Below are 18,740 nucleotides of genomic sequence, written 5' to 3'. Positions count from 1 at the left end.
GTTTTCCTTGCTTTCCCACCCCTCCCTCTTCTCCCATCCCTCCCTCTTGCCCTCTTCTGTCCTTCTCAACCCGCCCGGCCAGCAGGCAGATGGGTCCCCCCTATATAGAGCCGGGTTCTGCTCGAGGTTTCTTCTCTATTAAAAGGGTGTTTTTCCTTGCCACTGTCGCCTTTGGGCTTGCTCTGGGGGTCAGGCATTTGGGTTCTGTAAAGCGTCTTGAGACGAGTTGACTGTAATTGACGCTATATAAATAAAATTGAATTGAATTGAATTGAGGGCTGCTCAGCGGCGTAGTGGTTAGCACTTTCGCCTTGCAGCAAGAAGATCCCTGGTTCGAATCCCGGGGTGGGCCTGGGATCTTTCTGCATGGAGTTTACATGTTCTCCCTGAGCATGCGTGGGTTTTCTCTGGGCACTCCGGCTTCCTCCCACAGTCCAAAAACATGCTGAGGTTAATTGATGACTCTAAATTGCCCGTAGGTGTGAATGTGAGTGTGATTGTTCGTCTATGTATGTAGCCCTGCGACAGACCGGCGACCTGTCCTGGGTGTCCCCTGCCTTCGCCTGAATCAGCTGGGATAGGCTCCAGCACCCCCCGCGACCCTAGTGAGGATAAAGCGGTGTGTAGAGGATGGATGGATGGATGAATTGAATTGAATTGAATTGGTCTGATACTCCTTCCATTTCAATATGATTGCTTGCACAGTGCTCCTTGAGATGTTTAAAGCTTGGGAAATCTTTTTGTATCCAAATCCGGCTTTAAACTTCTCCACAACAGTATCTCGGACCTGCCTGGTGTGTTCCTTGGTCTTCATGATGCTCTCTGCACTTTAAACAGAACCCTGAGACTATCACAGAGCAGGTGCATTTATATGGAGACTTGATTACACACAGGTGGATTCTATTTATCATCATCAGTCATTTAGGACAACATTGGATCATTCAGAGATCCTCACTGAACTTCTGGAGTGAGTTTGCTGCACTGAAAGTAAAGGGGCCGAATAATATTGCACGCCCCACTTTTCAGTTTTTTATTTGTTAAAAAAGTATAAAATATCCAATAAATTTCATTGACATTGACAAAAAATTAAAATTTTATATCTTTATGATTGAAGCCTGAAATGTGGCGAAAGGTTGAAAAGTTCAAGGGGGCTGAATACTTTCACAAGGCACTGTATATCATAGATGTGACCTGGACTAATACCCAGGCCGCTCCAAAGTTGAGCCAAATAGTTACTTTATTTTTGAACAAGTTAAAAGAAATAAAATTCAAACAAACAAGGGAAGTTAAAACATACAGACCAGCTGCGTCTCCACTGCACCTGTTAACCTGCACTGAGCCCCCAGTGAATGCTGCTGAAAAACTGGCCTTTGGCTGAACTTAACTGCCAACCCCTGCTGCAGGCCGGCTGCATATTTTTCACCGAACTTGCTCCAAAAGCTTAAATGAGACACTTTATTTATAGACAATGATGAAAATCCTGCACTGGTGGAATATTTGGAGCCACTTGACAAATAGTAAAGTAGAAATCCTGCGACACACAGGAGGACGTGAGTCATCAAGAAACTTAAAAATGATGCACAGCCGAGATAAGACAGACGAAGAAGGATGTGAGAAAAAATGTATGGAGATCTGGGAGCTGCTGAATGAGTTCAGTTTAATTGTAATTCTGCTCTGTTTGCGTGTGCACACTATCATGAACACTTCATCACCCGCACCAATACCCTCAATAAGTGTGTGTGTGTGTGTGTGTGTGTGTGTGTGTGTGTGTGTGTGTGCATTCACGTACACACAAACATGCAAATACATGCACACACATATGCACTCACAGTCACACACAGCTACACAATCCTGAGTGAAGACAAACATTCACATGCACGTGCGAGCTGTGCACATGTACAGCAACACACAGTTATACAACCCTCACAAACCACACACACACACACACACACACACACACACACACACACACACAGTTCCAATAAAGGACACACACCCTCTTCCACAACACACACACACACACACACACACACACACACACACACACACACACACACACACACACACACTGCATTCATTTCCCTTTCATTCAGCACAGGCACATATTGTGCTGCTGCAACACCACACACATACACACACACACACACACACACACACACACACACTGTGTATTCCTATCCTTGTGGGGACCTACCATTGACTCCCATTCATATCTAACCCCTAACCCTTACCCTAACCCAGACCAAAACAATGCCTAACCCTAAAGAAACGTTTTTGCACTTTTACTTTTTTCAGTAACAACAACATAGCCAAGAAAACACTGTTTAAACTTGTGGGGACCGAAATGAGGTCCCCACAAGTGACATTGTTTTTGGTTTTCCTACAGTTGTGGGGACATTTGGTCCCCACAAGTATAGTCAGCACCTGAACACACACACACACACACACACACACACACACACACACACACACACCATTTGCAGAGCTTGCTCCTAGCTCTCCCCACACACACACCCCTCCCCCTGTATCTCTGTCAGACACACACACACACACACACACACACACACAGGCATACAGAGTCACACAAACACACACAAGTACATGCACATTCCCTCCTACGCAGGCGCACTCACACACACAGCCACACACACACACACACACACACTCACACACACACATACACACACACATTCCCTCTTTCCTTTCACACAAACACACACATACGGACACATCTCCCCTGTACACCCCTCCCCCACTCTCTCTGTCACACACACACACACACACACACACACACACACACACACACACACACACACACACATGTACACACACGTACACACACACATGCACACGCAAACATGTACATGTCCTCTCTCTCTCTCTCTTCGTCGCTCACTCATTCACTCACTCACACACAAACACACACACACACACACACACACACACACATTCCCTCTCTTGCTCTGCCTCACTCAGTCACTCACTCACACAGGAACACACGACTGTGGGCACAATCGCACACAAACACACACCCGCGCACGCACCAAGCACACACACACCCACACACACACACACACACACACACACTGTCTCCTGCTTGCTCTCTCTCCGCTCCCTCCCTCTGTCTCTCTGTCTGTCTCTCTCTGTCTGTCTCACACTCTCTCTCTTTCCTGCCCTCTCTCCCCTTCTCTTTTTTCATCTCACTGTCTCTCTCAGACACACATACACCCACATGCACACAAATGTGCAAGCACACACAGACACATGCGCACAAGCACACAGAGACACACACCCATTTTCTCTCAGTCTCGTTCTCTCTCTCTCTCGCTGGAACACACACACATTTTCTCTCTTGCTTGGTGCACTCAGTAACATACAGCAGATATACACTAGTTTATCTTTATATATATATATATATATATATATATATATGTACACACACACACACACACACATACACACACACACCTCCCCCTTTTCCACAGGCATCCTGGCTGCCACTCCTTCCCTAACAACCACACAACACACACAAATGTAATGATGCACACACGCACACACACATGCACGTTTGCATAAACACGCATAAACAAACACACACACACCCTCTTCCAAACACACACCCCAACCCTTTAGCTCTAACGCATATTTTTTTCTTTTCTTACAGTCAAACAGGCACTTGCACGATCAATAACATTCAAGCTCTCAAACATGTAAATCAACAGATGGCTTTCGTCACATTAATTTTTCTTGCATCAAAACAAACACATGCAAAAAAAATTTCCTTGCACACACACACTACTCTTCACCAACAGTTGTGAGCCAATCTGTTTTTAAGTAACACAATTACAGCTCAAATTATAGCCAAGATCAATTTATTTCAGCCCACTCATACACCCCCAGAAATACAATCATCAACATAAAAAAGAAGTTTTTACACCAAACCAAAGTTTTAGAAACACATATAAACCTGAACATCAATTTGATTTTATGTTCAAAGTGCATCTAAATAAATGTTTTGTTTTTTAAATATATATGATTATGATTTTTGCAAATAAGTAGTGATTTGGTCTTCAACTGGAAATACAAAGACAAAGATGATGCTAAGATTCTGCCTGTCAAATTAGAGCACAAAACTCAAATTCCTGTGTCTATATTCAATCAAAATGTAGTTGTTCTGGTGCAGGTTCATGGCTGAACTCTTCAAAGCCCCTTTTAGATGTAAAATGATGACGTGTAAATTCTGTGAGTTTCCTCGACTCAAGTTTGAATAAAACACTGGCTACATCTCCGGTAAAAAGCCAACTCAAGATTATAGTGTTCTCACATGTGACAGTTTTGAGTACAGTTTGCAGACCGATCATGAGAAGCTTCGGGAGCTTTGATCACAGAGGACGTTTTGAAGCAGCAGGTTCGATTCAGTAGACAGACACTTCTCCAAGCTATGCAAGCTACTTTTGGAAAACTGGCAAGAAATTGGTCCAAAGCTGAAATTAGAGAACATTCCCTCCACACTGAGTACAAGCCAGCGAGCATGTTGCAGTAAACTGTCTCACCTCACACAGTATCTGTAACTTGAAACACTGCAGAGCTCGAACGAGTCGAATGGCTGATTAGTGTCTCTTCAAAAAACTGACTGGCAATGAATGGTCCCTCTCCGAATACAAATGTCATGTTACTTCTTCTGGAAGTTTGAGCTTCACCGTACAGAATGTCCATCCATCCATCCATTCTCTATACACCGTTTTATACTCATTAGGGTCGCGGGGGGTGCTGGAGCCTATCCCAGCTGACTCGGGCGAAGGCAGGGGACACCCTGGACAGGTCACCAGTCTGTCACAGGGCTACATATACAGACAAACAATCACACTCACATTCACACCTACGGACAATTTAGAGTAACCAGTTAACCTCAGCATATTTTTGAACTGTGGGAGGAAGCCGGAGTGCCTGGAGAAAACCCCCGCATGGGCAGTGAGAACATGCAAACTCCATGCAGAAAGATCCCAGGCCCAGGCCGGGATTTGAACCGGGGATCTTCTTGCTGCAAGGCGAAAGTGCTAACCACTACGTCCACTGTGCAGCCCCATACAGAATGTTTTACACTGAATTCCCACACATCTGCTAAAAGTGGAAGCTTGAGTTTAAAGCATTTACCTGCAAGCAGGATTTGTGACATCACAAGGCATCTATGGGTCAGTTCTGGTCTGACAGGCAACTCATACAAGTGTGATGTTAAAATCCTGAAAAACACATTGTTTGAATGCTGAGAATGTATTTTTGGTAATGAAGGAGACATCTTGTGTCCAGTCGTTAAACTTTCAAAATGAAAAATATTAGCATAAATCCTGTGTTTTTCACAGACAGAGAATGCACAGACACTACCAATCAAAAGTGTGGGGTCACCCAGAAAATTTCATGTTTTCCATGAAAGCTCACACTTTCATTCATGTGCTGACATTATTGCACAAAGATTTTCCAATTATCAGCCTTTGAACACCATTAGCACGATAATGTAGCATTAGAACACAGGAGTGATGGTTGCTGGAAATGTTTCTCTGTACCCCTATGGAGATATTCCATTAAAAATCAGTCATTTCCAGCTAGAATAGACATTTACCATATTAATAATGTCTAAACTGCATTTCTGAATAATTTAATGTTATCCTCATCGAATAACTGCTTTTCTTTCAACAATAAGGACATTTGAACCCAAAATTTTGAACGGTAGTTTATGTCAGTTGAAGAACCACATAACCCTTTTTATGGCATGAAAAAACATTGTTATTTATATATGTTTAAACAAGCCATCATTTTTCAGCAAAATGCTTAAACACATGGAAAAGACTTTTTTTCTCCTCTGTGACAGATGGCATTTGCATTCTGGGCCCTTTATTGAACAAAACAAGGTTTTTAAATAGGTCAGAGTAGGCTGTAACAAACTATGATTAGCATTTTTCACTATTTTTTGACATTAAACCAATCAACTATGAAATACCTGGTGAAGAACGATGATGAAAATAGTCATTACCTGCAGGCCCCCAATGTTGCTGTGCTCCATCCATAAACAGCCTTTAATGTCAGAGTAGAGTCAACATGAAAAAACTCCATAACAGAGGCCTGCTAAAGGTTTGACAGTCATGAAGCTCAATCCCAACAGATAGATCAATCCTGCAATCTCATAGATCAAACGTGCAAAGAAGGTTTCACTTGAAAAGTTCAAGACATGATAGTTTTTATTTCAAAAGTCAAATTCAATCTGGGACACCAAGGAGACTTTTTGACTACAGTGATGGTGATGTGGGGAAATACAAAGAAGCCCAAAGCAAAATTAGATCTGGCTTCAGTGACTGTACTCTCTGGTTTAAACATTTTATCAAGGGACAAAAGTATATCCAAGACAAATCCTGCACAGATAAAGCCACAGTTACTAGTCAGGGACTGTTGTTTGACCATAAACGCCAAAGATAAAAGGCAATGACAACGAAACAATTCATAGGTTAATCAATACATTTGGAAGGCCACCGTGGATAAAGGTTAATTATACATTCTTTATGATAAGGCCGTTGATCATACAGTGTTTACAATGTGCAAATCCCACTATTGTTGTGTCCACTCTAATGAACGAGCCAGTTTCCCTATAATATAATTGCTGCTTATACAGATGCAATGGAAACCTGATCCTCCCTTTGTGCTTCGGCCCATTTGCCTACAGCTAAGTCTCCCTACAGCAAACGTCAAAAGAGACCTGGTGGTGTAACAAACTATCAAGAAGGTAGAATGATATAAGTATAACATAAAAAATAGTTGTGAAAACAACCCATCTCTAGGGCATACAAAAACAAAACATTTGGTTTGACAAGAATTTAACCACATTGCTTTCCTGGGATCTGTAGGAAATGGACAGAGTGATAGTGGCAGAGATCTGTGTAGGTCAATACATGACTGACAGATATGTGCAGCACAAACACCAGAACAGAGGTTCATAATATGAAGCCATTGGAGCCTGAAACTGCTAAAATACTTATCAGTAAAATGCCACTAAGCAGCAAGAAAACTGACTTTAACAATATTAAAATTAGCTTTTTCTAATGTCTGCTATCTAAATTCAAGAATGTGTTACTTTAGCTGAACTTTGGTTGGAAAATCTTGTATAAAAATAGATTCTGGATAATTTATATTTGTTGTTTTGCAGAGTGAATGAGTACATTTGAAAAGCACTGTATTTTATGTCAGCACTTGCCAATCTGCCAACCCCATAAAAGTGGGTATAATAGAATATTATTTCACTACAGGACAGACTTGATGTTCTCTGCAATTAAGTGGAAAAAATACAATGCCTATCCAAAAAAAAAAAAAAAGTTGCACACTCTCGTATTTCATTGGATCGCCTTTAGCTCTGAAAATGACACTCATTTGCCGTAGCCTCGTTTCGATAAGCTTCTGCAATGTCACAGCATTTATTTAAGATCTTACACACGTGGACAAAATTGTTGGTACCCCTCAGTTAAAGAAGGAAAAACCCACAATTCTCACTGAAATCACTTGAAACTCACAAAAATAACAATAAATAAAAATTTATTGAAAATTAAATAATCAAAAACAGCCATTACTTTTGAATTGTTGATTAACATAATTATTTAAAAAAACAAACTAATGAAACAGGCCTGGACAAAAATGATGGTACCTCTATAAAAGATTGAAAACTATTTGACCAGAGTGACATGATTAACTCAGGTGTGTCATTTAATTGACATCACAGGTGTTTCCAAACTCATAATCAGTCAGTCTGCCTATTTAAAGGGAGACAAGTAGTCACCCTGCTGTTTGGTGAAAAGGTGTGTACCACACTGAACATGGACAACAGAAAGCGAAGGAGAGAATTGTCCCAGGACATCCGAAAAAAAATTATAGACTAACATCTTAAAGGTAAAGGCTATAAGACCATCTCTAAACAGCTTGAAGTTCCTGTGACAACAGTGGCTCATATTATTCAGAAGTTCAAGACCCACGGGACAGTAGCCAACCTCCCTGGACGTGGCCGCAAGAGGAAAATTGATGACAAATTGAAGAGACGGATCGTTGGAATTGTATCCAAAGAGCCCAGAGCAACCTCCAAAGAAATTAAAGGTGAACTCCAAGGCCAAGGTACATCAGTGTCAGATCGCACCATTCGTCGTTGTTTGAGCCAAAGTGGACTTCATGGGAGACGACCAAGGAGGACACCACTGCTGAAAAAAACTCATAAAAAAGCCAGACTGGAATTTGCAAAAATGCATGTTGACAAGCCACAAAGCTTCTGGGAGAATGTCCTTTGGACAGATGAGACCAAACTGGAGCTTTTTGGTAAGGCACATCAACTCTATGTTCATAGACTCAAAAACCAAGCATATGAAGAAAAGAACACTGTCCCTACGGTGAAACATGGAGGAGGCTCAGTAATGTTTTGGGGCTGCTTTGCTGCATCTGGCACAGGGTGTCTTGAAAGTGTGCAAGGTACGATGAAATCTGAAGACTATCAAGGCATTCTGGAGAGAAATGTGCTGCCTAGTGTCAGAAAGCTTGGTCTCAGTCGCAGGTCATGGGTCTTCCAACAGGACAACGATCCAAAACACACAGCCAAAAACACCCAAGAATGGCTGAGAGAAAAGCGTTGGACTATTCTAAAGTGGCCTTCTATGAGCCCAGATCTGAATCCCATTGAACATATGTGGAAGGAGCTGAAACATGCCATTTGGAGAAGACACCCATCAAACCTGAGACAACTGGAGCTGTTTGCTCATGAGGAGTGGGCCAAAATACCTGTTGACAGCTGCAGAACGCTCATTGACAAATACAGAAATCGTTTAATTGCAGTGATTGCCTCAAAAGGTTGTGCAACAAAATATTAAGTTATGGGTACCATCATTTTTGTCCAGCCCTATTTCATTAGTTTGTTTTTTAAATAATTATGTTAATCAACAATTCAAAAGTGATGGCTGATTTTGATTATTTAATTTTCAATAAATTTTAATTTATTGTTACTTTTGTGAGTTTCAAGTGATTTCAGTGAGAATTGTGGGTTTTTCCTTCTTTAACTGAGGGGTACCAACAATTTTGTCCACGTGTGTATATTGATGATGGGAGAGTCGGACAAAGTCTTCTCCAGAACATCCTTAAGACTCTCAATGGAGCTGAGGTCTGGACTCTGTGGAGATCAATCCATGGTGAAAATGACGTCTCATGCTCCCTGATCCACTCATTCTCAATGTGAACCCCATGAATCCTGGAATCATCATCTTGGAACATGCCCATGCCATCAGGGAAGAAAAACTCCACTGATGTAAAGACCTGGTCATTCAGTATATTCAGGTAGTCAGCTGACCTCATTCTTGGGGAACATAATGTTGCTGAACCTGACCAACCTCAGATCATAACTCTAACCCCCACAGACTTGTAGGCACTAGCCATGATGAGTTCATCATTTCATCTGCCTCTCTTCTTACCCTGATGCGCCCATCACTTTGGAACAGGATAAATCGGGACTCATCAGACCATATGACCTTCTTTCATTGCTCCAGAGTCCAATCTTTATGCTACCTAGAAAACTTAGAATAGGGGAAGAACTTCTTCCCTGATAGCATGGACATGTTCCAAGATGACGATGGCAGGATTCATGGGGCTCACATTGAGAATGAGTGGATCACTCCAATAATTTGACCCTTCTGAAACAGATCAACATCCTTTCCATGACCACAGGATATGTCTTCCTACACGGTTGTTTATGAAATGCAAAGCTCCTCACTGCATCAGCTAGGATTAAATAAGTTGTTGCAGCTGATACGTATTCATCACTGCAGTAATTATCCAATGAAAGGCTCTCACCTATTTGCTTAGTTAAATCCAAATGGCAACTTTTTTTGGACAGGCAGTGTATGCGCACATATCAGTATTGACAACCTGTCAAAGCTGTAAAATCAGATATCAGTGAAATTCAATATCATGCACCCCTCACAACCCAATGCTACTTTTATTCATTTTTCATTTCATTTATGGCCTAACTTGTATCAACTTTAACAAGAACTTTATGAACTCGAAACAGATAATGGAGCCTAAAAAGAAAAGTCAGATGTGAAGTCCAGCAGCAACATCACCAAAGGTAGGTAAAAAAAAAGAACATGAGGGAATATAACAAGCAACCCAAACAACCCATACACAGTACAACAAAAACAGTGCACGCCGTATTGCATTTACAGTGAATCACATTAAAAGGTGCTGCACTCCAAAGTGTTACGAGATATTTAGATAGAATTAGATGCAGGAGGATGTATTCTCATTGAGCACTTAGTGAAAGTTGAGTGTATAACTGTACATGTACAGTAGCTCCATTTTCTCACAAATCATGTTTGCTCTTTCTAAATCAAAGATGGCAACTAAGCCCAACTGACCAAATACATTTGTGTCTTATCTCAGTACCAGCGTTCAGATTTTGAGAAGCCTGAAAAGACTTCGGAGTAATATGTGTCACTCCCAGTGCACCTACCGACAGTAATGTTACAATACAGCAAGACATATATTAAATGAATAAAATCTGCATAACAAACTTAAAATATAAATGGTCCCTCATTCTTTAAAACACAAACAAAGCACAGGTTTGCCTGCTTTCATATATAAACATATAAACCCGATTCATACAGATGCTCTTCCGTTACTTCTTCGACTTCTTTGTGCTGCACATTTTCGCAAATCTTACTGCTTATCTAGGATCCAATACCATTTACATTATCTTCTCTTTTTCTTACTCTAAAGCTTCATGCATCTTTATAGACAATCGTTAGTCTTTGGTTGAGGCTAATTTAATTAGTACCACAGCTCAGATTAGACTGACAGGTAGAAGTAGTAGGTGAGGTTCAATTCTGTGCAGGATCACAATTTAACCAATTAGTATCCTGATTTTTGCAGCTGTCCAATAGATACGTGAATTCAGACGCAGTCAAAAATTTGTGTTTATATCGACCATTGTGAGATGCAGAGCATGAATTTTGTATCCCTTTTGTTGAACTGTTTAGCATGGCCTGTTGATAAAACTTGTAAAAAAAATCTCCAAAACACTTACCCCAAATTTATGAAATTCCCTTTAAAGAGAATTTTCTTTCATCACCGAAGAGGGTGGACTATTGCTTCTTCTGATGCGGTTTTATGTGATTTATTTGCAAAATAAATCCTCTAAAACATAAGAAAAGCATAAGAACACAGGATACTTTGGAATAATGAGTGTCACGGAGGAAAATCAAAAAAGAAAGGAAGGAAGAAATATAAGTAATAGCACTATGTAAACACTAGAGGGTGCTGTTACACATGTTTTTCCTTCATGCACTTGACATTCTCAGGTAACAGTCTATATGCTGTGACAGAAAGCCACAGTTCTCAAAACTACACACAAAATTGAATGCACGTTCAGGAGAAAGTGCCCCTTGCTGAACGCGCATTGTGTCAGCTGCATTGAATCCGGGCAGTGCATTTAAAATAAATGAGTTCGATGATGGAAAAGCTAAGTAGAGGCAGCATCTTTGTTTTCACTTAGCATTAATCATGTTTTGATAACTCGGTATCAAAATGGAAAGAAAGAAAGCAAGACAGAAAAACTATATCTTTCAACACTGAATGTTAAGATTTCATCTTAAACAATAAATATGTATGAAGACTCTGCCACACCTAAAATAAACTTGTTCCAACAAATGTCATGGTCATGTGTCTTTCTCTCTCTCTATTTGAGCCCTCTGTTCATAATCACAGCCCAATTAACTCCTCTCCCTGTGGCAGTAGGGATCTGTGTTGCTCCCATCTGGCTATTATAACTCATCTGTTTCTTTTTCTCTCCACATCAGTCAGTTTCTCACATTTGCCTGTTATCCCCTTCACTCCTTCCCTCTGCTGTTTTATTTTCTATTTTATTTTCCCCCTGACCTTTCTGACCCTCTTTCTATTCCTCATCACCCGTACAGCCTTCTCACATCTCATCTCCAAGTGCTTCTCCTGGCTCGCGTGGTCCTCGCTGACTCTTTAACGATGACTGACGGCAGGCCTTTCAAGGTGGTGATGGTCATCTTGGTCCAGTAGTCCACCTCTTTGAAGATCCGGTACACCCAAAGCTTCAGTTCAAACAGAATGGTCGGCCCGTTTAACTGCCAGCGACAAGGGCAGAGAATACTCAGCTGTGCCTTCATTACTATCCAACACTTTCACCTTCATCAGTAACACCTGTGACCACATCAACACCTACCTCTAAGCCCTCCAAGCTGGGAGTCAGGACGGCAGGTCCATCAGCAGCTTTGAGCAGCTCTCCAGTGTTGATTAGGAGAAGTGACAGCCTTTCTTTCACCATCTTCTTCTGGTTCTCGTACTCACCCTTCTTCCCGCCGCCCAGCTCTTCTTCCTCTTTAGCGATCGCTCTCTCCAGCAAGGTGCGGCACTGTAGCAAAGCCGAGTGGAGGCGCCACAGCTTGTCTCTGGTGTCCAACTGGGAGGAAGGAGGAGGGACGGACACCAGACGACTGTCGGCAACATCTGCAGGAAAGTTCTCCGTCTTCCTCTTGGGAATGGAAGACAGAAAAAGGAGAACAAAAGTGAGATTAGGCACGACATTTATGAAAGAAAACAAGGGGAGGGAAGACGGGGGTGTTAGGAATTGTAGAGCAAAAATGGAGGATTGAAGAAGGCTTTAGATCAAACTGCATTGACGTCACTTTGACAGCAATTTGGCAGATGATTGTCAATAAGACCACAGAGATTTCCGCCTAATACCTTGTGAATTTGCTCAGGCATTCACAGCACCTCTGAAGACGAATTTGCCCTGAGCCGAGTTCCAGTAGGGATTTATTAAGTAAACAAGTAAAAGGTTAAAATGAGCTCTTTGAAATACCACAGAAGCAGCAACAAAATGCTTTTCTAAGTGCAACACACACAACATCAAAATGCATACGGCAATACTGTGGGAAATAATATGATGCGACATTGCACAGAAATATTTAAACCTTATGTTTAATATGTTTATTTATGACATGTTTAGAGTTAAATTGAGAATATGGTGTACTGGGGGCAGTTGCTATGAGCGATGCAGTTCCTGTACAACCAAAGTGAGAGCCGTGTTTATATTCTCGACACAAAGTCAAGCAGGTTTCCAGTTCATTTTGAACCAAGAGTGCCCTTTGTCTCGGATCCTGTTTGTGATATTCATTAGCAGAATCTCAAGGTGCAGCTGAGATGAGGGTGTCTGGTTTAGGGACCTCAGGATCATGTTGCTGCTTTTTGCAGATGATTTAGTTCTGTTGGCTTGATCAGACCATGATCTTTAAATTGCACTGGAGTGGTTTGTCACTGAGTGTAAATGAGCTGTGATGAGAGTCAGCACCTCCAAGTCTAAGCCCATGGTTATCTGTCGAAAACTAGTGCTCCTGCTGGATTGGGGTGAGTTGCCGCCCCAAGTGAAAGAGCTGAAGTATCTTAGGATCATGTTCATAAGTGATGGGAAAACAAGGACAGACACAGTGCATTATCAGCAGTAATGCAGGCAATGTACTGGACAGGTGGAATCCTGAGAAGGAATCTGAGCCAGAAGGCAAAGCTCAGTCTACATGCCAACCCTCACCTGGGATTATTGAGTTTGGGTGGTGACAGAAAGAAGGAAATCAAGGATACAAGTAGCTGAAATGAGTTCTCCCCATGGGACGACTGAGTGAGGAGTCGGACATCTGGAGGAATCAGTCATTGTTTCTTCATGTTGGAAGGATCTGAGGTGGTTTAAGCATCTGATAAGGATGCCTCTTGCGGTGCCTTCCTTAATGTTGAGATTTATATGTAAACAATTCTCCTAATTTGCTAAAATATATAAAGCCAGTCTCCGAAACTTGTTCAAAAGAGCTCCATTTGTAGAAATAGAGTGAGGCATCGGACATCCAGTGGCAACTCAGATGGTTTAAGCATCTGATACGGATGCTTCTTGCGTGCCTTCCTTTGGTGGTTTTTCAAGCATGTCCAACTGGTTGGAGAACCCAGAGTAAAATCTGAACTCATTTGGCTTGGAAACGCTTCAGGGTCTCTAGGAAAAAAACGGAAAACAATGCTGGGGAGAGGGAAGTCTGGAATGACCTTTTGATCTGTTGCCAAAACCACTCAACTTCAGATAAGGGGAAGAAAATCAATGGATGGATGGATGGATGGATGGATGGATGGATGGATGGATGGATGGATGGATGGATATTAAAATTATTACCACTCTCATGTCTGTGCAATTTAAATAAGTCTACCAGCCTGCAGGCTATTAGCTTAGCTTAGCATATAGACTGTATGCAGGGGGGAAACAACTAGAACAGCCAACCTCAAATATTGAGTTTGTATTTGCTTCTTCTTATAAATTCAACAAACAACGTGCTCATTACTGAGCTTTAGAGGATTTTCTTACCGTTGGATATAACCACTGTCACTGTTGGCCTGCTTCTAGCCTTTATGCTAAGCTAATCACCTCATGTCTCCAGCTTCATATTTGTGGTACAGATGTGAGATTCTCAGCATGAATGACAACAATTAAATTTCCAAAGTGTCAAACTACTGCTTTTACAATAACATACAACACATACTACACTGTCAATAAACAGCACAGAACAATAGAGCACCTCTATAGTCTCAGAGCTACTAGTTAGAGTTCTGACAAACCTGACATTATGGTTTGGCTGATGATGTTGTCGGATCACTTTACAGGCATAACAGTAACTGGCCTCTCCTCTGGCTTTACTACTTTTGTGCGTCCCAGAGGCGTCCTTGTGACATTATACCGAGGCGATAATCTTGGAGCCTGAGTGCAAATTGGTGCCAGCCTGACAGAGAGGCCTGATATGACCTGTACGCTCTGGAAGTCAGGAGGGAAGTTAATGTTTACTGCTCAGACTGCAGAGGGATTGTGACTCAGGCAGTTATGGATACTCATGGGAAGCGATTGTGCAGCCAGAAACAATATCCTCTTGGTTCACTGTGAATTATGATAACATGTTAAGCTCTGAAAATGATTTAAGACGTATGAAACGGATGTCGAAAACAAGCTTTTCCCACCCAATGACGGACAGCCTGTCTGGCAATAATAACACTCCGCTTGACAAATATCCCATCTGTATTAGGTTCATGTGAAATTTATGTGCCAAAAACTGAGCTGAAATCTGTGTCAGACACAGATCCTGACAGTCAAGGAGGGAAAGGCGTGTATAAAATGTACATAAATTTGCGTATGACAGATGAAGACATATCTAATCACTAGATGACGGTGGTTGCAACTTTTTGGCTGCAGCGTTCCCAAAAGGAATCAACCGAGGAATACCGAAGAAGGAAAGGTCAAAATCCTGGAGGTGAGGTGGATGTGAAGTTACATCCCAGACCGCTCCCTTGCTCCTGGCAAGACACATGAAAGGTAGGACGAGGCAGCGAGTTGGCGGGAGACCAAGGAAGTTTAATGACCAGAAGCTGATGCACCTTTAGGCAAAACGAGGCAGGCTGCTGGAAAAGACACGGGGAGTACGTGCCAGAAAAAACGCCCACCTCTGTCATTCCAACTGAGGTCATCCCCTCCTCTCTGCATTCCTACCCCCTGTCCTCAAACATATTATTTATTTCTCATTCACACGCACACACACACACACACACACACACACACGCGCACACACACACCCTACTTTCCCTCCTCCTTATCTTGCTTTTGCATGCATCCCTTTCATCATTGTGCCTCTCCCACTCTTTCTCTCCCACTTTTTCCTTCTCAAATACACACAAAGTTGCAGACATGCATGCACAGCAGACACAGAAAAATCTATTAATTTTCCATTTAACCTTGGCCTACTTCTCTCTCTCTCTCTCTCTGTGCCTCCCTCACACAGACAGTCTTGTTCCTTGAAATCAGACTGTGACCTGCTGGCAGGTTGCAGTCAATGGAAAAAAACTAAGCTTGCCTACTCACATAGAGCTCCAGGAGGATGGAGCATTCATGGTGCAGCTGCTCGGCTATAGCAGCAGCCCTGGCCGCCGTGGTCCTGCTCAGATCCGAGCCGGTCCCACGTCTGGTCCGCCTCTCCGCCATCGGAAGAGTCGCTGTAAAGACGCACTTGGAGCTGGAGAACCACAGGTCGGTGTCTAATACACGCCCGCCTGACTCGCTCCAGATTTCCGGTCACGGTTCATGACAGCTGCCCTCCGGTTCCGCTCAGTCAGGGCTGCGTTTATTTAGAGCCAAGTCTTCTCTAGAGTTTCAGTCAAACGACTTCTCCAGTTTGTCCCGACCTTGCCTGCTTACTGTTACTTGTGTTACAGAGTTCGTGGCCAACTCTCCGCCCTCTCTCCCCCGGGAACCTGATGCCAGGCAGCAGGAATTCAACGGGACGAGCGGGGGCGGAGAGCCGCGGACCGGAGGAGGGAGGAGCTCATCACCTTATTCATGAGGAGCTTATCAGATTTACTGGTAGTGAGGAGAACAAGAGATGGTTTAAATTTAAGCAGGATGCAGCCTGGACTCATTCAAACTGGTTCCTTATGTGCGTTCCAACTGATGATGAAAGTGTTTACAGCAGAGCCACAGACTGCTGCACTGTTTGGACCAGATTCATCAACATGGACATTGTGGAGGGACTTTATTGAGTTAGAAATGGTTTCTATTGAGTCAGAAATAGTTTCTTTTGAGATAGAAATGGTTTCTTTCGAGTTAGAAATGGTTTCTTAATGAATCCTTTACAAAGTTCCTCAAAGAACCGTTTTGTGGGCCCTGGGCTTCCATTTTGAATTTATTGTTGTTCAGTGACAGACTAATACACCCTAAGGTTAATAAGGAGCGTTTCCACAAGTCATTCATCCCTACATCAGTCACAATGTACAATGCCTTATTGGTCAAGTTTACATGAAACCTTTAATTCCTCTTTAATTCGGAATTAAAGTTAATTCCACTTTAAAATATCCTTGTAAACAGTTAATTACGAATTAAAAAGTTAATTCCGAATAAACTTCTAAATAAACTACCTGGTTTATTCCAATGTTAATTCCGAATAAACTAATTCCTGTGTACGTTCTATTCATGTGTACAGTTAATTCCGCTTTAGTTAATTCCGGTCATTCTGTGCATGCTTGGCTCCTCACGTAGCGATGATGTAGTGACGTACATGTTGTGCGACCTTACTGACGTGAGCACATTCTTGTAAGATGCAATAGAAATAGTATGCCATTGTCAAGTTGCTGTTTCAAAACAACAATAAAAAGCAAAGCAAAGAGCGTGCTTAATAGTTGTTCCTCCATGTTGTTGGGGGAAAGAAATGCTGCGGCAAATGGAGTTTGTTTTCTTCTGGTAAACAGGGATACGTCACGTCCACTCCCTGTCCAATCAGAATCCTTTCCAACGCCCAAGCGTTAAAGCAGAATTAAGGAAGGGGAATAAATGTGCGGTCCATGTAAACCATAATTCAGAATTAATATTTCCATGTAAATGCAAAGCACAAAACTCTGATTCCGAATGAGTTAATTCTGAATTAATAATTCCAAATTTAAAAACTTCATGTAAATGTGGCCATTATAACTTCACTGGTCTACCTCATTTGCTGCTGCACTTTATTTACATACACATTCCACTGACTTCTGTGCAATAATTGTTACAACTTCATCTTCTTGAATGTGGTGTTCTTGAAACATTTTCATCTTGTCTACTTAATGTTCTCTGCAGTTTTTGCACTGTGTTTTTAATATATTCTTTTACTGCCCTCATATCCCTGTCTTTTGAGTTGCTGTACTGGTGAACTTTCCCACTGTGCAATCAATATAGTCTTAAAATCGTATCTTATGTTATGTTGTCTTACCTTATCTTATCATTACAGTTCTACAATTTTCCAAAGCGCCATACATTTGGGAGTAGATACAACACAAGTAAGGATCTAGTCAGGAGGAAACAACCTGGAAAATAGCCATAAAACAAAGTCAAGTGTGATAGGACCTTGGTACCAGCTGGCAGTGTGGGAGGTAATAGCAGTTTTAATTCATTATTTTTCTTTTGCAGTCTGTCAAGTGCAAAAGGTGTTCAGTGAAGACTGAGAGAGATTCTACAGATCAGACAGAGTTTGGTAACTCATTCCACCAGTGGGGAACCAACGAGGAGAAGATATTATTATTATGCTCTAAAACCTATGTTAGACAATATTGTAGATGCTGTTAAATATAGTGATATTTAGTCTATATCCAGGTAGGTAGGTACTATATTGATCCTGAAGGAAATTCAAGAATTCAGGCTGAAATTGAGCCTGATATTCATGTTGAAATTCATTTGCGCACAATGCTCTGTGCAAAAACTCAGACAAGATCCTAATTTGTAAAAAATGTACAAAGCCAGTCTCTGAAACTTGATTGAATGTCTTCTGTCTGTTCAAAAGAGCTCCATTTGTAGAGATAGAGTGAGGAATCGGACATCCAGAGGGAACTCAAGAGTTACTGTTCCTTGATATAAGAAGGAGCCAGCTGAGATAGTTTAAGCATCTGATAAGGACACTTCTTGGGGCGCCTTCCTTTGGTGTTTTTTCAGGCATGTCCAGACATTTCCAGGGTAGAATCAGAAGTTGTTTGGCTTGGAAACACTTCAGGATCGGCAGGAAAAAAAAGGGAAAACAATGCTGGGGAGAGAGAGTCTGGAATGACCTGATTGACCTATTGTATCACAACTCAAACTCTGACAAGGTGAAGACAAGGGATGGATG

At 41.8% G+C, this 18,740-nt stretch overlaps 1 protein-coding gene across 1 annotated transcript; it reads right to left on the bottom strand.

The window, feature by feature from the left end:
- Positions 1–6,215: 6,215 nt before the first annotated feature.
- On the bottom strand, positions 6,216–17,956 carry cntf (ciliary neurotrophic factor). Its single transcript, XM_051945391.1, has 3 exons — positions 15,977–17,956; positions 12,260–12,568; positions 6,216–12,161 (listed from the first exon to the last, which is right to left on the bottom strand). The coding sequence occupies exons 1-3, from the start codon at positions 16,094–16,096 to the stop codon at positions 11,994–11,996; spliced, it is 597 nt and encodes a 198-aa protein (XP_051801351.1). The 5' UTR covers positions 16,097–17,956; the 3' UTR covers positions 6,216–11,993.
- Between the last annotated feature and the right edge of the window lie 784 nt (positions 17,957–18,740).

This window comes from Acanthochromis polyacanthus, chromosome 3, assembly GCF_021347895.1.
Source record: "Acanthochromis polyacanthus isolate Apoly-LR-REF ecotype Palm Island chromosome 3, KAUST_Apoly_ChrSc, whole genome shotgun sequence".
Lineage (NCBI taxonomy): Eukaryota > Metazoa > Chordata > Actinopteri > Pomacentridae > Acanthochromis > Acanthochromis polyacanthus.
This window is presented reverse-complemented; position numbering and strand designations above follow the sequence as displayed.

Coding starts and splice junctions, on each gene's coding strand:
- cntf (XM_051945391.1), bottom strand. CDS start 16,096: ATGGCGGAGAGGCGGACCAGACGTGGGACCGGCTCGGATCTGAGCAGG. Junction 12,569..15,976: donor CCATCCTCCTGGAGCTCTAT/GTGAGTAGGCAA, acceptor TCCATTCCCAAG/AGGAAGACGGAGAACTTTCC. Junction 12,162..12,259: donor CCAGCTTGGAGGGCTTAGAG/GTAGGTGTTGAT, acceptor TGTCGCTGGCAG/TTAAACGGGCCGACCATTCT.